The 25,942-nt window shown below is 36.9% G+C and overlaps 1 protein-coding gene across 2 annotated transcripts in view; it reads left to right on the top strand.

Annotated features, from left to right (window-relative positions):
• The window catches only part of LOC119784976 (plexin-A2-like), a 261,005-nt gene extending 246,598 nt beyond the window's left edge, over positions 1-14,407 (top strand). For both annotated transcript variants that reach the window (XM_038287311.1, XM_038287312.1), the window contains exons 28-32: positions 3,748-3,938; positions 4,648-4,817; positions 4,912-5,124; positions 5,411-5,561; positions 10,188-14,407. In XM_038287311.1, the coding sequence (XP_038143239.1) occupies positions 3,748-3,938; positions 4,648-4,817; positions 4,912-5,124; positions 5,411-5,561; positions 10,188-10,283 (821 nt within the window). In that variant the 3' untranslated portion in view covers positions 10,284-14,407. The remainder of the gene's footprint in view (positions 1-3,747; positions 3,939-4,647; positions 4,818-4,911; positions 5,125-5,410; positions 5,562-10,187) is intronic.
• Positions 14,408-25,942: the final 11,535 nt, after the last annotated feature.

The raw sequence follows: 25,942 nt of genomic DNA on the forward strand, positions 1-25,942 counted from the left end.
TTTTAGGAACCTTTTACAGCCTACCCAGACGATCAGTTGGTGTGATTTCCATAGGTAATATCAAACAGTGAAGCTTATCTAAATTATTGGGGCAAAGAAAGTCAAATTTCTTACTTTTAAAGCTTCAATCGTTCTGTAATCTAGAGAGAAAAAAACATGTTTTTAAAAAAACTAATTCTACCCATGCAGCATTGATCCTTGTCTATGTTGTGATGGTTTTTAATTCTTCCAACTTTATTTCTTAAGTCACTTCAAACTTTGTAAGGATGTGCGCTTGGGATGGATTTTTGAATAAAATACAGGGATCCATTATATTTTGCAAAGTTTTGGTTTAAGGGAGAACATTTTTTTCTGTGCAGTGAAACTAGAAAGAGAAATCAAATCTAAACTCCATGAGTAGGTTTAAGTAAAACAAAGTGTAGAAAAATTGAAAACGACATAATTTATTGATACGTACCAGGAATATGCAGTTTCCTTTAATATAGCAGATTGCGAGGTTTGTCTCTTCTTTAAAATGCTTAGTCTGCTCCTAAAGCTCTCCTTCAAAAAAATTACAAGTAACCATCTGCCATTCATGAGATACTTCTTTATGAAATTTACCTGAATAAGTTGAGATGATGAGATATTTTCAACTCTATGTTTCTGGCACAAAGTGGAGTTAACTAAAAAAGGTCATTCAGCAGAACTGTATCTAGTCTTTTATGTCTTCCTTTTTCAGAGGTTAGTAGAGAATCCCAAAAATGTACTCAAGTAAGAGATGCACTACTTCAACATTTTTTTACTCTAGTACAAGTAGATATTTGTAATATAAGAATTTACTTAAATATTATTAACAAATACTTGGTAAAAAATGCTACTGAGTAATATTTGGATCATCAAGTCTTATTTAATGCAAAAAGATAATGAAGTCAAACAAATCTTATGTACAATTCTGTTATTTTAAAGACAAAAATACATAGAAAAATAAAAATAAGTTACATAATTACAAAATAATTCCCTGCAGAAGAAATCATTTTCGAAAACCAATGTTTGTGCAAATAACACTTGTAAAATAGTTGAAGAATGTCCGGTAACAATATCAGTTATAATGATATTTAGCTCTCTGAATAGTTCAACTTAATATCAGGGGACAAAGTTGCCAGGGATTTTACTCGAGTAGGAGTAGCAATACTTACAGTAAAATGAATACCTCCAAAGTAAGAGTAATAGTACACAAAAACTACTTCTAAAAGTGATTGTTTTTTCAAAATGTTATCTAATTACCTAATTAAATGAGTAAATAAAACTAGTTAATATCCCCCTCTGTCTTTTTTAAACAAAAAAACATGAGATCGTAACTTAATTGAATTAACTTAGTAAAACACATTTTATCAGAGTTATGTATAATACTTTGTAGTAAAAGATGATGCTCTAAATAATAGTCTATAATGAAGTTCAACAGTCTTTCTTTATTTCATTTGATCTTGAATTCCCTAATCCTTTAGCTCTGATGACACAGTCCATGGCTAACCGTCGGCTGCAGTTATTGCATTCGTTCAGATGTGTTATTTACTTTGGGCCGTCTGGTACCACATCTTGGTCCATTGCCAGACTGACGCGGCACCACCACCATGCGAATCATGATTGTTAATTATTCTGTGTGAATGATGCTTCACACAAACAGAGCAAAGATAAGCGAGCAGGGCCAATTATGAGGACCGGGGGAGAGGAGCTGAAGTCTGCCTTCAAACTGTCTAACACAAAAAACAAGCTAAGAACACCCTTATTCCTCCAAGCAATTAAGCTTATTTACAGATAACAGAGAGGGTTGGTACCTGTTAACTCTGGGGAGAACAATACATTTACTTAGTATTTAGTGTAAAATAAATAGGCAAGGCATTTATTAACAGATCTCATCTAAAGTGACCTTTAGAAAGACTGCTTTTTACTTATTTTCTTTTAAATAGAACATTAAAGTTAAAACAGGAAGGATATGATAGTTATCCTGATCTTATTTTGTTGTTGTTGATGGCAAAGTTAATTAGGAACAAGACGACAATTCCCTGAGCCTGACTTTCATTAAGGCTTAGAACAGAAGATGGATTCATTTTAATGTCATTTTCTGACTTTAGCAACTTAATGCATTATGTGCCACAAGAACCATTCAGTTAGTAGAAACAAAAAGGCCTACAGAAATAGAGAAGACACACGAAATATGGGAATAGGAGGGAAGTGAAAATCAGCGACTGGATTAGGACCAGATTTAGGATCACAATCCACCCGGTGAATGCATTCAAACTTCTCCATCCCCAGTGACCACTGCAGGGGTGCAGTGGGGTCTCATTTGAAAGGTATAAGGGGCTTAAATGGCAGCTAATGCTTTGTTGTTCCTCTCGGCCTTTGAAGGCAGGTGAGAGAGCTCCTCAAACGGGATCCTCAGATCGTGAATCTCTAGAGACGCCGCTGCCTGGAGTAGATGCCGACTAATTAGTGAAACTAAAACCGGCATCATTCGGAGTGAGAGTGCAAGGAGGAAGCACGAGTCGGATGTACGGGTGAAGGACGGTGCTTTACAAATCAGGGATCTTTTGATGCGTTGATGAGAGCGTGACAGAGATTTCTTTTAAACATGATGTTTGGGGAAAAGCAGATTATGAGGCCTTTTAAGTGGCCTTTTAAGTAGAAAGAATAAGTGATGAGGAGGATAAAAGATGATCATTATCTCATTGTTTATGACAGAGAAAAAGAAACCAAATGGTGAATAAACAGCACACGTAGGAAGCAGTATTCTTTTCGAAATGCATGCAAAATTAGTTTGTGTTACGATGAACAACAGAGAAGCTGCAGAAGTCCTGTTTACACCCTGCATTTACAGAATCTTATCATGAATGTGAATTTGTAATGATTATTTGCACTGTTCGTTCTGGTATGATTAGGCAAAGGACATCTGGGGTTTCCTTAAAGAGAATTAGGCACCAAAGTTTGAATGTTGAAGGCATTGTATGTGGTAAACAACTTTGGTAAAGGTTTATTAGACTGCACCTAGAACACACATATTTTGCAGAGTATTGTTAAAGAAAAAGCCCAAGAGCATAATTCACCACCACCACATTGTGTGTAAAAGGCTTATCTTAATTTTTATTCTAACAAACTTCTTAATATTGTGCTTAGATGTTCAATTCTTTATCTGGGATGAAAAAACTTTTTCCCCTAAATGCCCTTTGATCTAGTTTGGAAAACAGGCTTTGTTGGTGTCCAACAATATTACATGGACTGTGTACAATGCATGCATCTCAGATACACGGCATTCTTGCTGTTCAGAGTAATAGTCGGCCCCATGAGGGTTTGTTTGCTGTTAAATCCTTTCAGCATAGGTAAAGAGAAACTGCCAGCTTTAGTCAATTCTTCACTACCATGAGGTTAATAGGCCTTGGCTGTGTTAAATTGATGTTCTCCAGATGATTTGGCTTCACATATTTAAAGGTTTAGGTTAATCTATGATTATTTCTTAAGCATATATATATTTTATTTTTACTTTTGTGGCTCAGCAAATATTTAAATTTAACTGTTTGCAACCAATTTGTGCGTTCATTTTGTTAAGCTGGGTTAATGGTTGCTCCAGGTTGTAAAAGGAAAATCTGTTCAAATAAACAAATAAGGCACCCATGCCCATGAATTTTCCTATAATGATCTGTACACTTTAGGTCTGGAGGTTTTCTCAGTCAATTCATAATTCTATATCTGTCTTTTTTTCTCTGTTCTGGACAGACTCTTCGTTCCGTTACACAGGTAGTCCAGATAGCCTCAGGTCACGCGCTCCCATGATCACGCCAGACCTAGAAAGCGGTGTGAAGGTGTGGCATTTAGTGAAGAACCATGAACATGGAGACCAGAAGGAAGGAGATCGCGGCAGCAAGATGGTGTCTGAGATTTATCTAACCCGGTTACTAGCTACAAAGGTACATCGACACACTGCCACCTACACATGAAGAATTGTTGAAACAGTTACTCATCTTTTGCGAAAATATTCAAATTGACCCAACATTTTCAAAGATTTTCTAACTAGATTGTAATGCATATCATTGTGATTATATATGACAGAAAATTTAGAGGTTATGGATAATTGGAAATGGAAAATGGAATTGGTTTTCAAATATTTTCAAAGATACATATCAGAATGTCCCATTAATCGGATTGTCCTAAATAAAATTAACAGCAGCCAAACGTGATAAAGTTGCATAGCTGCAGCACCGTAGTCAGTGTGAGCCCAAAGCCATCTGTTCAGCATAAGCCTCAGAGGTTTATTAGAGAGCGTTAATGAACAAACTGCATCATGAGGAATAAAGCAGACCTGCATGACAGACCAGAAAATATAAAAATATTGTTAAAATAAAGCATTCAGATATTCTGTTTGTAGTTTACCTACAGCGCTTCAACGGGCTCAGCAAACATGGAAGGTTTTATAATGAGATTAATAAAATAAATGCACTTTCTGGCTTAGATGCAGACCAACACAAAAAATTGGACAATGATAGATATGTAAGATACATCGTAGCCCTCTTTGTCAGAACATTTGATAGATGAAGGAAGCTAAAAAAAAAAAGGATTGTCCTGGAAGAAATCCATGATGTACGGTTTCAACATGGTGCGCTTTATTTCCTTTTACAGGGCACTCTACAAAAATTTGTGGATGACTTGTTTGAGACATTATTCAGCACGGTTCATCGAGGGAGTACGCTTCCCCTGGCCATCAAATACATGTTTGACTTCCTGGATGAGCAGGCAGACAGACACGGGATTTACGACACAGACGTCCGTCACACGTGGAAAAGTAACTGGTAAGACTTGTAGAGAGAGAAAACTAAATGGTAGTACTGGATATACCGTATCCCTGTCTGTCCTTAACTGGTGTTTTTAATCTCCACCTTTTAGCCTTCCATTGCGTTTCTGGGTGAATGTGATCAAGAACCCTCAGTTTGTGTTTGACATCCATAAGAGCAGCATCACGGATGCCTGCCTATCTGTGGTAGCTCAGACCTTTATGGATTCCTGCTCCACATCAGAACACCGGCTGGGCAAAGACTCCCCCTCTAATAAGCTGCTCTACGCTAAAGATATCCCTAATTATAAGAGCTGGGTAGAAAGGTAGGAGAAGCCACTATTTTCAACATCGACACTAAAACACTTTTTAGTCTCCTCTTTCACCAAAAACGGGATCTTTAGAAATTGGTTCCAAAAGCTCGTTTTTCCTTCATTGTGTCTCAGACAAAGTCTGTTAAAGTACTTAGTAAGTAAATGATAGCAGGCATTGGCTGTCGATGTAAGTGGTGTAATGGCTCAAAAATCCAACTATAAAGTAATAAAAACTCAGTCAAATGATCATATTGACTCTGTGAATGACTCAAAGTGTTTCTGTTGCCTATGTTTCCAGGTACTACGCTGATATCACCCGGATGCCGGCCATTAGTGACCAGGACATGAATGCTTATTTGGCCGAGCAGGCCAGACTCCACTCGTCGGAGTTTAACATGCTCAGCGCTCTCAATGAGATCTACTCTTATGTCAGCAAATACAGTGAGGAGGTAGGTCTGAATGCACGCACTGGAGGTGGCTGCAGTTTTTCTCACCTTTTTAGATACCATCTATTAGCACCTTCTGGTAAAGCTGCAATGTGTAACAGTAAGTAAATCAAAATGAAATATTAATTAGAAGCTAATAACTTTTCTGAATAAGTGTGTTTATTTCAGAGGCACCTAGAGCATACGGTATACAATTGCTAAACTATAACCCCACATATGTATGAAAAATACTTAATAATGTGACGAAACCAAACTTAACCTCTTACTAAAGGCAGCAACTTTGCTCTGCATTTCCTTAGCTGCTTGTTTAAGTTATATTTAACTACATTTCCCAGGTTTTACTCCTGTTGATGGATTAATAGGAATTCCGCTTCATGCATATTTACCTGTATGAGCAAATTTCCCTCTGACATTATACATAAAGTACCTTCCACATCTTTGGCACACTTTTTTAAGACAAATAAAAAGCCTTAAAGTTGTTCTTCTTTTATTGCAGTAGAATGATGTTAAATTAATAGAAATTTTAAACTTTAATTTAATTAGAAATTTTAAACTTTAATTTATTTAGTTTGTGTAAAAAAAAGTTAATAAATGCCACTAAAGAAAAGTATTTAGTTCAATCAATAATCTTTTTATTTCTTTGCAGTGTAACTTTGTGGCCAGACAGATACTTACTTCCCTTTAAAATGGGAAAGAAAACAAGATAACATGTCATTTAGGCAAAGCCGAGGTGTGCTGATCAATAGCAATTAGGAAATGGTTACAAAAAAATGTGATTCACCTAAACTTAACCAGATATGAAATGAAAGAGCTGTATAATTAAAAATGACAGTAGAATTTTTTTTTTAGGAAAAGTAGGTTTAAAACAAAGGGAACCTCTTGATAGAAAAAGAAAATCAACAATTATTTAAATAAATCTTTAAGTTAACTAAGCTAACTCAGAAAGTAATTCTTTTTGTGTCTACATGTTAATTATTAAGAAGAAAAGAATCTGATCTTACTTCCTACTGGACTAATAAGCAGCTTAAAACTTATTTCTTTGTTTTATTGAGATCAGACAAATCTCTCATCTTCTTATGTGTTTTTGTCCAACTGCACATACGACCTACATAGCAGTCTGCACAACTGATTACATAATGAGCTGCCTCTTCTGCAAATCAGCTGCTAATTACAGGCCAATTGTCAGAATAATATGAAACCAAAAAAAAAATAAAAATGCTGCAAATTTGTCCTGCATTGTCAGGCTCTTGGTGTACCTGAGCAAACATTATTGAGGTCACTCTGCTCGGTTATCCCCCCCCCCCCCCCCCCCCAAAAAAAAGCCCAAAGGTCTAGTAGGACCTATGCTTAACAACATACTGATCTTACCTCTGCAGAAAGTAAATGTCTACAAGCTGTCAGCATGCTGCGCTGTCCGCTCACTGGAGCAGAGTTAGAGCCGTGATATACAGTGTGGATCTCATTGGCAGAATCACAGACAGCTCACTCACCATTAGATCACAGGAAACATATAAAAGAACAAGGAAGGGAAAGTGAAGGCATTTATGGAGACATTCTGGTTCTAATGTCAGCTCCTCCTGTGGGAAGCTTCAGTCTGACCTTTATGTTCAACTTCTTCTCCCTCTCTGGGTCTCTGATTGTCTCCCCCTCTCTTTCTTTCTTTTCCTGCTGTTCTTCTCTTCACTTTTTGCTCATTATCCAGTCAGCTACCGCTTTGCTCTTCATAAATCTTACGCTCTTGCTTTTGCTGCCTCTGCACTTGTCATTGTCTGATGCTCACATTTATGGAGGCATTTACAAATATGCTCATTTTTCACACTCACACAAACAGCGTACCACTACTCCCACTGCGTCTGGTGGGGAAAAACATCATCAAGTCCCATTAATTGGTTTGCTCAGCCCTTCACAAAAGCCAGAACATCAAGCTAACCAGGCTGGAGCAGCAGCAGCCTTCTTAAATGGAGAGAGCTGCACCTACATATAGGACTGCAGATTAATAATGGATTATAATAGGCCCAACAATGAGGAAAAAAATTTTATGTCTGTCCATGAGTTGTTAAGAGCACTTAAACAGATGAGTGGAAGATGACGGGTGGCCATGCAGATACTTTGTTCTGCATCAGATCCGGAAGCAAATTAGCTGCTTTAAATTCTTTAAAAAAAAAAGGAAAGGATACAGATGCATTTCCTTTTTTTAGGTACCTTTATTTTAAATGTTCTCCACGAGATGTTAAACATCACCTTAACAACATAGTTTGTTCGCCTAAGAATATGAAATATAATTGGTCTCTTTTTCACATTTTTTTGACATCTTAGAAAATCTGTTGAGTTTGCTGAAGAAATAAAACAGAGATAGTTCAAACAGAACTGCTTAGTGGTCCTTTTCTTCGTGTGCTCCAGCTTCATCATATCTTATGTAGAGTACTCAAGTACTGGCAAAATCTGGTTCAACGAAGGATTGACAGCAGGGATGCAATTTCCTGTTCCACGGCTGATAAACTGAACACTAATAAAATGCTGTTTTGTATCATGTGACTCCAAATTTAATGAATAGCCTCAGATTAAATTTTTGTTTTTCATTTAGGTTACATTTAGGAGCTAATCTTCAAGTATGCTCATCTTAGACAGGTGTAAACATTTTTGTATGTCCATCTGAAGTAGTTTAACATACATGTGGTGTGAGTATGTTTATTTTGGGTTTTGAAACGAATGTGGCGGCATATGCTCAGAACAGACCTTCATTGAAGTTGCAAAGTGATTTGCATTTGCAATTCAGCAGATAGCAGGTCCATTTCACAAAGCAGGTTTATTAAACTCAGATTTAAATCCTTAACTCTAAATTGATCTAGCTTAAGGATGGAAACTCTGAGTTTTTGGTTTCATAAAAGCTGCTGAGAGTTTGTTTAATCTACTCTAAGTAGGTTCAATCATCAAAGACAATTTGCCATGCTGCACTGTATATTTCTTTTTTTTTCAGATCTGACTAAAGTCATCGTTATCATTTTTATTTATTTTTTACTCTGTTTCGTTGCACTTTGGGATAGGCTACCTATTTAAAGTGCTCTATGAGTATTAGTTGGCATCATCATCATTAGTTTTGAATGACTTTTATCATTAATAAATCCAATTATGTGACTTATAACCTTATCTTTATTTTATGACCACTCTAACTGGCCGTAGAACTTGCTATCTGCTCATTTTAATGTGCAGAACAAAAACAGTTTACACGTGTTAGCATTTGTGCTGCACTCTTTGAAGATCACCCACAACACGCCCCTTGATGCATTTTACTAAAAAGATTAATGCACCTTATTCTAAATCTTAAAGATCTTATTAAATTACTACATAATTAATTAATTAATTATTAATTAAATATTAAAACTGTATAACAACCCACCTCTATTCATATTGAATGTGTCATCTATCCAAGTATCATTTCCATTACATAGAGGATGGGTACAGGGATAAGGAATATGTTTTTTTGTAAATATCAATAGCTGACAGGAGCAAACAGATACTGTGCTTCAATTCACAAACCATGGATTGTGGCATTTGAACACAGGGCTGCATATCAAAGGCAATAAAAGCGTCAGGGTTTCAGCTTCTGTTCATACGAAGGGGCCTTGCTGTGTATGCTGGTGTCACACTGACAGAGATGCACCCTGACAAGTTGACACATGATTAGAGAGTTGAGGGGAGAGCCTAGCTGACTGCCTTTTGAACCCGACTTGACAAATGCCAAATTTAAAAGACGGGGCTCAGAAGATAAAACACTGGATGATTTTTTTTTTTTTTAAGACATGTTCTTTCATGCAATGTCCATACAAAGGCTCATAAATACATACTTTACTCTGCTGTGACACATGATGTGCATTGCAAAAGTGTTTATACCTTTGAACTTTTCTTTTGCAAATCATTTTTGCAAAATTTGAAAAATACAAAAATTGTCCTATTGTTATATTTGTATCCGTATAATTATGGAAGGAATTTAAGGTGTTAAATTTTTACTCGCAAGTAATATTCTGCAATAACTAATGTGCAATCACTGTTTAATACCCTGTGCAATAATCTATTTTTATTTAATACCCTGTGCAATAACTATGTATATATATAAATACCTATTTAACACCCTATGCAATAATTCTGTGCAATAACCTGTGCAATAATCTTGTTAAATAAGAGACTTCAACTGATATGTGTATATATATATATATATATTAAATACCAAAGAGCCTAATCCAAATAAGAATCTGAGACAAGACTTACAAATACTTCTAAAAGTTTCTGTGCATCAAGTTATCTGTGCAGAAGTGGAAAAGAGGTGTAAAGCAGTTTTACAAAGTACTTATCCAAGGGGGTTGATAGAAATATGTGCCACACTTTTAAAAGCAAAAAAATAAATAAATAAAAAATTCACTAAAGTCAAAGCCTTGTTTTAGTTTAAGAAATAACTCATATAGACTATAAATGAAAGTGTTTTTCAAGCACAAACATTGTTTATTGTTTTAATGTTGAAAATTGTAAAGAATCAAATGCTAAGAAGAGTTTTTTTAAGGTCCCTTACATTTTAAAGGCCAATTTAGTTTTTTTAGTCAGATTTTTTAACACATTTCTTACCGTTGTTTGCAGATTGTCTCCGCTCTGGAGCAGGAGGAGCAGGCCAGGAAACAGAGGTTGGCCTACAAGGTGGAACAGCTAATCTCTGCCATGTCTCTGGAGAGCTGAAGGTGAACGCTGCCAAAACAAAGAGGGTGGGGGGAAGAAAGGACAGACGGACCTACCTAAAAGGTCATTACTTACCTCTCATCGTGGGAAATTTTAACCACGATCTGGATGCGGGACCTTTGTAATCTACAGCCGGACAAACACAACTGCTTTAGTTTGCGATTCTTTCCCCCTGCCGTCACGTTGGTGCCCACAGGACTGAAACAGTGGCTCTTCAGCTGGAAATAACAACTCTATTGGAAAGGGACATTGAGTTGGTTTCGTTTTCCTCAAAGGACCCTCTCTAGATTTGGCAGGAAATTGCATGTCGTGTGGGTGTTCACATGTGTGGGTGTGCATGAGAGTGTGTGTCATACTGAGGAAGACTTGTGTAAGACTGTGAAAGCAAATGGAGAAACAGATTTAGCCTTGAGGCCACCATCTGAGTGAAAAATGAGAAGAAAGGAAAACAAAGGTGAAAGGCCAATGTCATGTTGGCCATTCAGAATAGTCAGATTTTATTTTTCTACTCTGTAAATGTGAATATCATCAGCTGCAGTTCAAGAAAATATCCACTGATTATCCCTAACTCCGTTATGTAAAGATACCCATTTTATCTCACTTCTTCCCATTTTGGACTGATGCTTCACAGAATATGTACATGAACAAGTGCTGCTCTATGTGTGATCAGAAATGTAAAAGAAATAGCTTCTGCTCTTAACTGAAAAGTGAGCAGCTTCTAATTTTTGGAGTTATATTTTTGCCAGCATGCATGAAACACAAAACTGAGAGTAATGCAGGCGAAGTGACCACAGACCTGCATCACTCTGGTGTTAAAGGCTTTCCTCAGCAGTCTGAACATTTGGTTTGGAGCAGTCCATATACTATTCAATGTATAGGACTGTATTGTTTTATTTATTTTTTATTTTTTTTATGTTCTGGAACAAACAGACAAACTCACAGATGTTCATTACATTCCCAAAAAATGTGTCTTTAAGGCAGCATGCTCAACTTCCAGTGCACAGCATACCCAATACCTCACATCAGATGTGTAAACATTTCCAAGTGTTTGGGTTTTATCAAGTGCCAATGAGTCAGTAGGGATGTAACTGCAGTCCGCAGATCATCCCGTCCATCTAAAGGTAACGTTTTAGCCCACATCATAAGAGCTCTACATGGGTTCAGTTTGATAAAGTGCCAAAAGATCCCACTGTTTCATTTCACTCTCTAATGTGTCCAAATCGGTTTATGCTTTACAGACAGAGGATAGATTTTGGGTTGACTTCAAGGCTCAGATAGCTGGACTGGTGAGTTTTGAAAGGTACAATATGAAAATGGACTGAAAACTGAAATTTAGAGGTTAAAAGAAAAAAAATATTCATGCCATTTTAATGCATCCCCTGAATGAAACCAAGCCTAAACCTGTAGATTATAACCCTTCCGAGAGCTGATTTATTTTCTTCCAAGACATGTTCGCTTGTTGTTTACATTGAGTACTTGAAAATAGATTTGTAGAGTTTTTTTTGTGTGTAGAGCGCATGTACCTGGTGGGTGAAAGGTGCTTCTTTTCTTTGTGGCCTTAGATTCCCACCTGTTTAATTTTCCCTGATCGTACCAGTCCTTGGCCAGGACACCTGCTTTCTGTGAATCCTGGCATTGGCACTTAGCTGAGAACTGTGAGACTATATAAAAAGAAGAGGTGGAGAGGTTATGGCCAGACTGAGGCAGGCAGCACCTCTCCCAGCTCTCGACTCTCCTTAGCTGTTTGAAGAGAAGCACAGAGAAAGCGATGGAGGGGTAGAATGAGTGAGAGAGAGAGAGAGACCCTTTAGCTCTGGTTTCCCCCTCTGGCTTTGAAGCCGTTCTTTGATCTGAGTTTGGTTGTGTGTCTGTGATCAGGAGAAAACGTCAAACTAAGGCAATGAGAAATGCTGGATGACGTGAGGAATCAGTGGCTGTTACTGCATCTGGCCAGTGGGGGCAGGAGTGAGCACAGAGGTCTGTAGTATGTTAATGCACCTGCTGTAATTAAAGCAAAATTTGACAGTTACCTGCAAAAGTATTCACAACCTGAGAGCTTTCTTTCAATATTTTCTTACATGACAGCATCAGATTTCAAATCTTATGTATTTTTGGGTATTTTTACTGGTTAACTAGCTAAATGTAATGTATACTGATTATTTTATTAATACAAATCTGAAAATATCAACTTCATGTAAACATAGAACTTTCTTTACATGTCTAACATCTCCCCTCTGTGGCTTTGGTCTCTTTAAATTGCATTTCTTGTGGCTATTTTTTTTACCAATTCCCCATCAAATAAGTGCTTGACTGATCATTTATTAATATCTGCCCTGTTCAGATTCTTCCATCTGATTTATGGATCTCTGCTGCTCCTCCAGAGTTACAATGGGCCCCATAGGAGTAAAATGGGGCTCAACACTAAAGCTTCTAGCACAAATCTTTTATTTATAAAGAATAAAAACCATTCCCCTTTGATTTTAGCTTTTTTATTCTGCTTTGCCTCATTTTATCACATAATATCTAAACAAGTGGAGTCTGTGTTTGTAACTTGAATAAATGGGGAAAAGCTCAAGGGATGTGAATACTTTTGCAAGACCATATGGACCTTATTTCATCCTTTGGACCTGTCTGAAGCAGACATCAGACCCGATTTCCACAATCACAACATTTAGCAATCATGGTTTCAGCTTACATTTGACCTTAAAAATGAAGAACATGTTTCCTTCCGTGCCGCAGAAACAGTTCCTCTCCCTGCAGGATGGCTGACCTTTAACTAAAAAAAATCAGAAAAACAGCCTTATGAGCTTAATTGGAGGAAAAGAGGGAGCTTGCAATCTAAAAATGAGGTTTATATAAAATATCAATTTTCCTGAAACATCTTCGAGATATTATCTGTTAATCAGAATATTTATGACACACTTACAGTAAATTACAGGGTAAGGTCACCGTGTTATTTGTTAATTTTGTTGTTTTTTTTCCATTTATTTGTAATTGTCTGATAAATACTTTTAGGTACAAAACGGTGCACACATACTTGCAGTATTTAGAGAAAATGAAGCTTCTTCCTCCTTTTGATGAAGGTGTCTTCCCAGTTTCAGCGACTAGAATTGTATCCTCCTCATACCTCACATTGCTTATACAGAGTAATGCTTTCTGTTTTGATGGGACCTTATTGCCTTTTTTTTCTTCCTTTTTTCAAGGAATAAATAAATGTTTAACAGAATCCTTCCAGCTGTCCTGTGAGTTCCCCAGTAACACAGGATTGTGACAAAGTTAGGCTCCAACTGGTTAAGAATGGCTTTATTTTTCTCTCTTAAATCATTTGTTATCCAGATGTCTCCCATCTGATATTTATGCATGCATTCTGATTTGTGCTTTAGTTCTGCCTTGTGTTTTTCTGTGGACATATCGATCTGCGGTATAATTTAGCCTGATGGCTATTCTTCCATTTGTACATGTCTTAAAATCGCAGCACCTTTTATTGTGAAAAGAGATTTTTTTGTTGTTGTTATTGTTATGAAGTGATTGCTTGTGTTACTATGTTGTACGCTCATTTTAATTTAATTTTAATAAAAGAGAGAAACGTTTCTTAACTCATTCTGCAGTGCAGAATTACATTTGATTACTGCCCGTTGTGAGAGACACGTAGAGATGCTAGCAAACCTCATTTCAGGTGAATCCGAACACAGGCGGAAAATGCTTTGTGAAACCTTCTTCCAGTTTCAGCTTGTTTCCTCGCTTGATGGCACCAGACAGACAAAACTCAAGTCCCAATCAATGTATTACTCTCAATATAAAGTGAGTATCCTTCCATTCTAAACACATATTAACAAAAAAAAAAAACTTTTTTGACACTGGATTACTGTAAAATAGCAATTACTGGCATTGATGATAATAATAATAATAATGGCTGTCTGTTCTTGTTTTATAAAAGTGTTGTGAAAATTGTAAGAACTTAAAGTATTTAAGAAGGTTGTTCTCTTGGTTTTTTATTTGCTTTTGATTTTATTATAATATATTATTGTGTACCTATTGTAAATATGAAGCACACCTATTTTGCAAGCCAAGGATTCACTTTGTACTGTTGTTATATATAAATAAACTTTGCTGGTTAAAATTCACAGAAGAACAATCTGTAATTATTCTTTTTTGAGCTTAGTTATTTTTTCTTCTTCCTTCTTTGGATTAGACCAGCAATAAGAATACTTTTAGTTCATATATTTTCTTCAACGCTCCATGTCAGCAGAGGGTTATATTCTGTCTCACACAGAATATAACCCATTATACTAAATGCTCCTGTGGTGTATAGTTGCCATTTCAAAAACATGATATTTTTTGTTACTTTTTCTGGGTAAAAGATAATTTGTCCTTTTAAACTCTTAAGGCTTTTGGATACTTATACTGAAAAAATGTCAAATATTTTTGAATTTTACATCCAGTTATATTAGGACAAATATACGTACGGAGAAAAATCTTGGTTTAATTGCTATGTTTAATAGCCATAATTCAACACTGTCAGTTGATTTCTTCTGCTTGTTTTGTCTGTTGAGTCACATTAAAAAAGTCAATTAGAAAGTGAAAATACTAAATAAGCATAAAGCAATATTTGCATTATTTCGGTCACAAGAAATGTGATGTTTTAATTGGTGTTTGTTAGTATTTTTTGGTATTTGTTGCATGAAGCATATTTTAAAATGTTAAAATCCATTGATTAGAATTACACTAATATAAAGTTTGTACTATAAAGTATTAGGCAAATATTTTGCATGACAGCAGAGAGCAAAAGAGAAAAGGTTGACGTTATTGCATTAATGTCTGTTTTACTGAACATTTTTTGAGCCCTTAAACGTTGTTTTCCATTTCTACTTTCTAGCTTTGCTCTTAATTTTTAAAAAGGACCAGCGAATAAATTATCCATTTCTCTTTATCTCTTAAACATTTCAGCTTGTATAAAACATGTACATCAGTCATTCTTAGAAAAGGGCCCTTGTTTTTTCACAGAATGAATAAAAATGATTTTTTTTTTTTTTTATGTGCTGCTTCCATTTGCCAAGAACCTGCAACACATAACATGGCCGTTAGGTCTCCTGGTTTTCAATTACTTTACCACACCCCGTACATTTTTGCCATCTTGCATCACCTGCTGACATCACCTGTTTGGAACAGACTTATCAAAATGTGTGTAGTCCAATAATACTGTATTTGTTTTGAATATGTGGTGCCCCTTAAAGGGACAGTTTGTAAGATTGACCTCTATCTGGTAGGGGACCACACAAATTAAAAAAGACGGTTTCCTCCTATTCAAACATGTCAGACTTACTATGGAAGCTATGGATTGACAATCTACTCTTTCTGAATGATGGGACACATCAACCTCTGTCAACATTCTCAAAGATGCTAAAAAAAAAACACATGAAACATTTCAAACTGCTATGACTTCTGTGAAGAATAATGTTAGTTGATAACAGTTGCATCAGCACTCATCCAGTGTGCTAAAAGGCAAACTAGCCTCTACAGGGCAGACAGAGGCAGTTTAATTACCATATACATATTAGTGAAAACAAATTATGAAACTCATTGAAAATCTCTCTGACAACAGAGCTGAAAGAAGCTTACTGTTACCAAAGTGTATGACTTTGGTGAAAAGCTCATCCAGTGTAGGGAAACAAAAAAACTAGCCTTCTTGATGGACTACACTGCCCTGTTTTTTTTTTTTTGTTTGTTTTTTTTTTTTTGCTATTTTGAATTACCTTACTTGTCCAGCAAAAATCCTGCAACCTCTGCATCCAGTTTAAAGACCTGCTTCATAAAAATAATGTCTCCACCTGGGAAAAGCTTTGCTGATGTAATTTTCTTCTGGTTATTACTTCATTTTCTTGTATTGTTTGTTTTCCTCGCCTCTCATTAGACAAAGAGTACAAATGCTCCTCCATTTTTTTTTTTTTTTTTTAATACAGGTAAAGTGTGATGAGTTGACAAATGTGTCCCCTTTCGGCTACTCTGTTCAAAAATAGCTACGGAACCTAGTATTTCCCATTGTATATAACAAAATGCATTAATTTTTGACATGTTATTAGACTTTGGCACAAAATACATTTACTGTATCAAAGCAATACTTGATTTTTAAAAATTAAAGTGAAATGTTTTACATCATTTCCCTTAAAAAGCAGTTTTGTTTTAATTTAAATGCTTAACCTCTTCTGTATTGTCAGTGCCGAAACATTTCAATCACCATGTGGGGACATGTTAGTTAGGGACATTCCCAGGCTTAAAATGTGCCATAGTACTGTTAAAGCACTATTAAAAACTGAAATAAAGGGGATGAGTAGAGCATAAATTCCTAAACTAACTCATTGACATTGTTTTATTTTTCGGGGATTATCTTTATAAATATATATTTTTATATTATTTTATTATTTCCATCAATGGGAGGAATAGGGAATGGAATATTGTTGGCGTCTTCTCTGTAAATTTGACTTCCCAGAAAGCTTACGGTAAGTACTGTACACTGTCTCTTCCATTTTTGTGGGACCAGTTAGTAGTATGCCCCTTACTGTTAGGGTGTGGTTCTGGGTTTGTGGACCTTTATGTGAAAAAACAATGCAGATCAGAACAATATATTTGGAGATTTATTAACTTAAGGAACATAGTGAGTGTTGGAAGAGGGAGACAAACAACAAAGGAGTAGCTGAAAAGCTGAATTTAACACTGGGGAACAATGCAGAGGGCAGCAAAAGAAGGAGGGGAATTAAAGCTTAAATAGAGAAGAACTCAGTTGCAGGTAAAAATGGCAACACAGGTAAACTAAATCGACTAACTACTGAAAACTCTGAGAATGAAATGTTAAAACAGGGGTAAACATTGAAATACACAGAGGGAACCTATTCAAAAATATGGGAATAACCACCACCTTACAGACAAAGCCAACTAGAAAGACTACAACATGCAAATGAAAAAGACTAGAAAACAACTGTGAAAACTAATATACAAAAGTAAATCGACAGACTCCAAATAACCCAAAACCATGACACTTACAGCATGTATTAGAATTGCATTTCTTTCCTGGATAGCTTGTAACATTGCCCATTCCAGTTGAAATGACTAAAGGATTACAGATAGCAACAGATTCCTGAAAACCCCTCTTTCATTTTCCCACATGTATGTTCATTTCTTATTTGCAAACGCTAATTCCTTTTTTAATACAGTCATCCCCAACTTCAACTATTGATGAAATTACACTTTGTGTAGCTCAGTTAATTTGTTTCAAACTAGACAGAAATGTGCCTTATTTGCAAAATGTTCTTTCCTTTATCTGTAAGATGTTATATTATTGCTTAAAAAATGACTTGCAACTGCATGGAAACAGCAAATGCCTAAAAAAAGACATCAAGGCATACAAATACATCTTTGTAAGAATCCATTTGACAGAGTAAAAGAGAAAAAAGATTTTTTAGAATTAAATTACTTCTATCAGGCACCACAGATTTAATATTACCTCAATATACAGAAACGATGTGCAGTAAAATGGCTGGTTGTTGTTTATACCTAAATTATCCTAATAGACTCAAATCACCTTTATTCTTTGTGTTGTATAATCATTTAAATAATGCTTTAATCAGTACAAGGGCAAAGTAAAATGCTCCTTAAGCATAGGACAATGAACAGGAATAATGATTCCTTGGTCAAGCTTTGTGTTGTCCACTTATTGTAAAGACCAGGCCTCCATTATCCTAAATTACTTGATGGTGAGTGGATCTTGTAAACATGGAGTGAGTAAAAGCAAGCCAATATCATTGGAGGCTAATACATCTTCCCGTAATGCTGGACTCTTGGAGCTAAATAGAAGCAATGTTGCCGCCTTTCTTGCCATTTTGGGGTAAAATACATTTGTTCTACCTACAGAGGGTGAGCATGCAAAGTTTAAAGATACACCCACGAGAAAATATACAGTCAAATATACAGGCATAACAACCTCAAGAGTACAATCGGTGCAGCTTCTTGAAGTTATATGCATTAAAAATAGGTTTTCTGAGAGCTACTTTAGCTTTGATAGCTATTGTGCCCACTGTTGCAGTGTCTTTCTAGCAGCTTTTCTCACATTTCTTGGAATGTTTATGTTATTCTGTCTCATTTCTGTTTGTGACTTAGGTAGAAACACCTCTGCAAACCATGAATGATTAGTCATCATGAAAGTCAGTTTGCTGGGGATCCATTGAGTTTCACAGTAGCATAGCAAATCCAGTTGCATTAGGTTTCTATTGGGTCTGGGTTTGCATGTAGTTAAAAAAGACACTGAGGTCCTCGACTCAAGAGAGGGCAACCATGAGAAACCAGGTGGCACACGGGAGCAGTGGTTAGCTCCACTGTCTCACAGCAAGAAGGTCCTGGGTTTGTGAAAACCATATCATGATCCCTGCTTGGTGTCTCACAACACCCTGACTTTGGGTGCCTTATTGGATTTTTCCAAAAATAAATCTTCTCTCATGCCCATCTCAGATTTTAGTCCTATGAGAAGAGTGTTGGTTGGGTAATGGGGGGAAAATACTTAGGAAAACCCAAGACTCTGGATGATATAGACCTATTGTACAAAAAAGGATGACCTAACCATCTTCCCTTTTTTATGTTCCACCTTCCATGTTGTTATTAACTGAAGGTGCCCAAGTCCAGTCCTCGAGAATTATCATCCTGCAGGTTTTAGATGTATCTCTTTTCTATCACATCTGAAGCAACTGGCCAAATTCCCCTATTATCATGACTTCCAGCTCAGCAGAGGGTTGATGAAGAGTATTTTATTTGATCCCAGTGAAATGCAGATGGGATGCTCCTAGAAACGTGCATCACAGGACCTCTTAAGGATGGGATTGTGGCACCCAGATTATCAATGAACACCAGTAATTGTGTTATAATAACTACATTCCAGGAATCTTATAAAAATATTTATTTTTTTTCCATTGACGAAATGCAGTCAAGTTCCATTTATTATTTTTTCAGAGTTTACATATTAATTGGGAAATTATGCTGCTTCCAAAGTGGGTAAATCTAAGGACTGCTGAAAATCTTAACTGGTGGGGCAAAACAGTATTGACTTTAATACTCAACTTTGGTGGTTCTGTCAGACGATCAAACAATATGTATTTTATATCTTAAGTCCCTTGGCTGTCCCTCCTCCTGTATTTCCTCTGGGGAAGGTCTAATCCCTGCTGCTTCTTATCCTGCACTGCTGAGACCAATTCAAATCCATGCGGGACTTAACACCCTATAATGCCTTTACAAGTAGTTGTGTAAAGCTGACATGCCATTCGTTCTGGGTAGGATTTCCAGCCAGGATTACAAGGCAAATTCAGAAATAATTAATGTGAGTTGGCAAAAGAGCGAATCTGGGGTAATTTTAAACCTTTTTCTATTTTCTAATGAAACAATATCCTGACGCTCAGTTAAACATCAGTGCATTTTAGAAAAATACTAATGTTTTACTGTTAAATCTCATGGATTGGTGTTTTTTTTTGTTTTTTTTTATTTCTCCTATTATGAGTTTCTCTGGTTGTTCTATGAGTACAGATTCAATTTGAGGTAAAGTAAGTAAATAAACATGAAAGGAAAATAAACGGATTCTTGAAGAGAGAGAAGATTAAATAATACAGTAAAACCTTATGTTGATATAAGAATTACTGAGAAACTCTAAAAGCATGAATATTTCAGATGATTGAAGCCCTTCAGATGAAGCAGATCGCACAGAAATCCAGGTGCCACAGAGAAGAGTTGCCTCTATTTATAGCGTAGCTTTGTGTTGTTGGAGTTGTAGCTCTCGGTGTGGTCCAGTTAACCTCACCTACTCCTTGTCAGCCTCACTCTCATTAGAAACAAACACATCTGTGAGCTCACTGCATGATTTACAGGTCACACAATATATCTCCAACAGGTCTTTTACCAGCTACAGTATGTATATATATCATGTGTCTGTGATGAAAGATGCACAAATGAACAAAGTGCTACAAAATCAGTGAGAGCAAATCTTGAAATCTGTTTCTAAGAAAAGTGTCTGAGTGAATTACCCAAACATAGAGAGCATGTTATTGAAGACACAACAACACTCCGAAATGTTTTTACCGAAGAAAATGAATTATTGATAGGTGTGCATGTCAGGATAGATTGGATGGCTAATGGCTCATCCCTTTGTACCAAGCGCTGCCTTGCAGAAAGATATTGAATTCTTCCATCATCTTGAACATGTTTTATAGGTTCCTGATCACTGAGGTCACTATAAAGAGCTATCATTTGGCAGCTGGAATGTTGTCTTGAACGTAGATCCCCTTTTCCCTTCTGCTGTGTGTATTTGTGTACAAGTCTGGATGGGTTTTTTAGTGTAGATGGAGAAATGTCATTGCAAAATTGTTATATAAGTGTAGGCAAATGACCATTTATAATACTGTATGATGAGCATGTCTATTTTTCCCTCTCACTTTGACATTTGCATTTTAAGTCAGTATCGTCAAAGGAGCAAAGGATGATTGAAGGATCCTGAGGCTTCTTCGGCATTGGTGAGACTATTTCTGGTTTCCTCTTCTCACCGACTTCCATGTTTTCAGGCTGCTCTTCTTTGCCAAAATAAAATACCAAATGCTGTGCTCTGTTTTGGCAACCAGGAGAACTCTCATATGATTGGTTCTTGAACCAGGAAGTGAACGTAGACCACACTCTGCTCAAAAGTACTTCTGCACCACACCTCAAGGTTCAAAGGGAGAAAAACTTGACAAAGACATTGCTTTTGGAGAAAACCAATTGTTATTTGGGAATGTTTCTTCCCTCCATGGTTAAAATTTTTATTTTTATTTATTTATTTATTTATTTATTTTTTTTATAAATATCGTTGGATTATTGCTCCTTAAACTTCCACTGCAAATCTAGGTTTTCCTTAAAAAGAAAAAAAAAGTAACAAACTTGCCATAAAACTGCCCAACTGTGGTTTAGAAATTCATAAAGTAGCATTTACATATTTATTTACAGTCTCAGTAAGGTATTTTTTCATGCATGATTTGTTTTAAGATAGGAGAGTTTGCTTTGGAAGTAGCTGCATTTGGAAAAGCTTTTAGTTTTTGCCTGGTGGGAATACTTTTCTAAATTTATCTTGAATGACAGTCGATCATGCATGTCTAATCCATTTAGAAGATGTCCCACAACTTCAAAATGTTTCCCTGATCCCACATACCCAAATCAAATAGCTAATTTAGTCCTTTGCCGTTTAGTTAGGTTCTACAAAGTGGTGCTGATTAAGTTTATTAAACCAGTATTAATTTATTTTTTGCAATTTACTCTTTTTGGTATTTTTATGTAATATTTAACAATAACTGTATATTTATGTTATATACAGCTAATTATAACATTTAAATGATAAAACAAAGAGTGTGATGTACAATAAAAGTTAAAGCCAAACTACGCCTAACTTGACTTGATGCTTCTGCACAGGGTTAATAGACACCCTGTTTTTTCTGTTTTATAGTTGTAGGTTAAAGAGATTAATTGTGCACGGCCACTTTGCTGAATGATTGTCTGCCATTTTACTTTAAGGTGGACTATGGTGACAATGTGAAACCAGAGGGTTCAAAAGAACTATACAATTATTAATGTTTATTTTGCTTAAAGAGATTAGGAATACTGTACGCTTCCTCTAAAAGAGATTTTTTTTTTTTTAAACCCAACTTTAACAGATTTCTGGCAGATGGCTGTTTTGATTTTGGATCTGCTGAATAACAGTGGATAAATATAAGAAGATAATGGGGCTCCTTAAACAGCAAATGACAAGCAAATGTTTTTTAAAGAGTCCTGGTTTCTGTGCCTCTGCACTCTTCCTGCAGGCTTTGGGAGCTTGACTCCTTAAACAAAGGCCCATTTAGCATCAGTGGTTCTTTTTCCGCTTCCTTTAGGTGAGACACCTCGGCCATTTGGTCCAAGGAGAGGTTTAAACTAAAGGAGTGTTGGCTTTAGCTCAGGGTTGAGAGAGAGGATGGTCGAATTGGCTCTTGAAGAACTGACCCTGTCCACTCCTCATCATTCTTGCACAAACACTGAGTGGGATTTTTTTTTTATATATTCTTAGACTTAGACAAACTTTATTGTCATTTTTATACACAGAGTGTATAATTTCTTCATTTGCATTCCTTAAAGTGCAGCAGTAATCAAAAGTAAACATAAGACTGTGATATGATTTACAGTTTTTTTCAACATTCAGCTTTTTTTTTGTTTGAGTTTTTTTTTTTTCAATATTCAGCATTCTAATGGCAGTGGGGAAGAAGCTGTTTCGGAATCTGCTGGACCTGCATCCGATGCTTTGAAGCCTCTTACCAGAGGGCAGCAGGGAGAACAGTCCATGTTGGGGGTGTGAGGGGTCATTGATAATGTTACAGACTCTCTGCAGTTCTCACTACTCTCCTCACATTCTTCCAGTCAGCGGCGCTGCAGCCTCCACACTATACAGTGAAACAGCAGGTCAGAAAAGTCTCTATGGTGCTTCTGTAGAGGGTTTTAAGAATGGGTGGGGGCATGTGGGCTCTCCTCATCCTCTGCAAGAAGTACATGCGCTGTTTTGCCCTTTTGACATGTGAGGTGGTGTTTACAGTCAAGTTGAGGTTGTCTGTGATGTGCACCCCCAGGAATTTGGTGTTGCTGACCACCTCTACAGCTGAGAAGTGGAGCGTCATTAGGGCGGTTCTTCCTGAAGTCAACGATGACCTCCTTTGTTTTCTCCACATTCAGGATCAGGTTGTTTTCTCTGCACCAATTGACCAGCTGCTCCATCTCCTCTCTGTAGTCCTGGTCGTTGCGGTCTCTGACGAGGCCCACCACTGTGGTGTTGTCTGAGAACTTCACGATGTGATTGGTGTTGAACCAGGGGACGCAGTCATGTGACATCAGATCAACAGCAGGGGGCTCAGGACGCAGCCCTTAGGGGAGCCTTCCTGATGTTACCTATGAGAATGAAAGTAAAAATAATTAATAATAATAATTGAAATATGCCCTTTTCAGTAGTATATCATAAATTGTTTGGAAATTTTGTTTATTAGCAGCATAATATCGATCCTTGGTCTGCAGAGCTTATCAAGAACTATTTCACATACAGACTGTAAGAGCAGGATGAGCCAAATTAATCACTGGACCTTCCTCCTATGTTAAATATGTATGATGCATCATGGAAATGGAACTCTGTTTATCTCAACATCCGGTTCAGCATATAATTGTATTAGACTTTTAAAATAGCATCACTTATAACACACCACCTACCTGTAGACAGTGGATTCGTTTTTTGTAAGTGACAAAGGTAATGCTGTGTGTCTTTCAATGAACGTGAACTGTCCCTGTATCCTTAGATGATAATAAGGCTCTCTCTCTCTCAGCAGGCCAGCTGACAGCCTCCTGTTGTGTGGCCTGATCTCTTAGGACTGAAAAGCAAACACAGAGAGGTGTGGGGCTGGCAATCACTTCACCCCTCTGCCCCTGGTCCCTCCATCCCCACCAAATATGCTTCCAAAAAGTTCAGGTGTTGGTAGTTCTCAGCTATGCAAATAAACAGGGACATCGCCCAAAAAAAACGCCCTGTGTCGTGAATATAAAGTCAGGAACATACATAATTGTAATCTTGATGTGTGTTGGTTTGTGTGTGCACTTGTGTGTTGTAAGCCACGCACCCACACATCCACACAGCGAGACTAACTGAACTAACCCTGCTGCTTTCGGGCACATGGCGCAGGTGAGAAACGGTTGCCAAATTTCCCTAGCCGGTGCGCTCGTTTGCATATGCAGATGTTAATTACCACCGGTGCTTACATGGACCAATCAGTAGGCTGCTGGAGCAGCTTGTGCATCCCTAGACACACACACACATACACACACAGGTCGTTGTTTCCACGGTTACTCCCTTAGCTGATAATAAAGATAATCACCTCCGATTTCCTTCATGGCTCATTTTCTCTTGCTTGCTGGTGAAAGGCCAGGGCGTCGCTGTCTGATTTTCCACAGTGAGCTCTTATCAGTGTGTGGGGGCTGAGGGGCCGGGGCAGGAGGCCAAGTCGATGAACCACCTGCCACACATGCTCACCAGAGGGGACAGATTCAGTTCAGTCAGGGACACGGATACGGTTGGGTAATGTTGGTTTGCTATCATGGTGTAAAGTGGTTGGAAAAGACGCAAGGGTCAGATCAGATGAGATCTGCAATCACTTGAACCTGAATGAAGGAAGATATTTTTACCACCCTAGATTAACTCTCACTCCTCTAAATCAATAACAAAGAAAAAACAGACAGGTTTATCTTAAGCCATTTATGTTGGGCCTAGTTAAATTGTGATCAGTCAACTAATTTTTCCTGAATAAAACCATTTTAATGTGTTTTATCTCTTCCTGCTCAGTTGTTATTAAACCCAGCCATCTGTTATAGCTGCATAAAATTTATCCAATTCTCCCAGTCTTGTTCTCTCTGCCTGAACCCACATTTTATTCTGCCTCCCCACACCCCACCCCACGCCTCATGAATCCATTGTCCAGATAGAAACGTGCCTTGGATAGCAAGGCCACGCTTTTGGCTTACTTCTTTGAGAATTATTTAAGGCTTAGGAGTTTCTGTGAAATGAATATTTGATGTGGAGGTCCTGAGCGTCTCTCGACGAGCCCAGAGCAACACTTCAGAGAGCGGCTGGGTTTGAGGTGTGTGGAGCTTCAAAACGCACATCACCTCCTCCACCAGTTGCCACACCCAGAAACACCAGACAGTTTCATGATGGGTTATGGCTTTGTGATGTCTGAAGGCTGTCTGGTCTGATCTGCAAATATGTACAGTCAATATTTAGTTTTCTTTGTTTATTACTCTTTTCCATCAAGAATATTTCAATTTTCTTTAAGTTCCTTTAAAAAAATGACTTCTTTGTGACTAAAGCTGGCTCATTGATTTGAATGAAGGGCTTATGTCAAAGAGAATAAAAAGCTTTTACAACAAGAAACTGACATAACCTGGGGAAGATATTGTGCCTTCTTTTATCACAAGAGGGCAGAATCTAGTTATTTCTAAATCCAACAACTGTCTTCTTTGCAGTGGGTCTGAGAAAGTCTTAAAAAACCTGGTCTTATAGTGCCATCTAATGGTTCTTTGTATAAAAATCAGTCAGTGGGAAAACTTTCTATAGCTAAAAGGTAAACCTCAAAACAGTTATTAAAGAGTTAAAGTAATTAAAGGTTTGAGCAAAGTGTTTAAATTTTTTTAGTAAAAGAAAAGCAGTTATGTTATAACACATTTAAAAAGAAACAAATATTTGCATATAGGTTTTGCAGTCTGCAAGAACCAAACATGTCTGTTGACAGTTTGAGCAGTGTGAATGTGCAGTCAAGATTAATCAAACAGATAATTAGAGACCTCTGAGCTCTCTAACTTGAATAAATTACTTCCAGCTGATCTCATGTGAACACGTCTTTCCTTAAAAATTCACACTTTTTAGTCACCAATTGATATTATTAAATTATGGAATCAAAACAAGAACATGAACTACATGGATTATAATCCTATACCCTTTAACTACTTGTTTCATTATGGTGTAAATGCCTGATCTGTGGGATTATCAATCATTTGACACTTATAATAAATTATTGCCAAAATACACAAGTAATACATTTGCA

Source organism: Cyprinodon tularosa, unplaced genomic scaffold, assembly GCF_016077235.1.
Source record: "Cyprinodon tularosa strain WSP-4 unplaced genomic scaffold, ASM1607723v1 ctg239, whole genome shotgun sequence".
Classification (NCBI taxonomy): domain Eukaryota; kingdom Metazoa; phylum Chordata; class Actinopteri; order Cyprinodontiformes; family Cyprinodontidae; genus Cyprinodon; species Cyprinodon tularosa.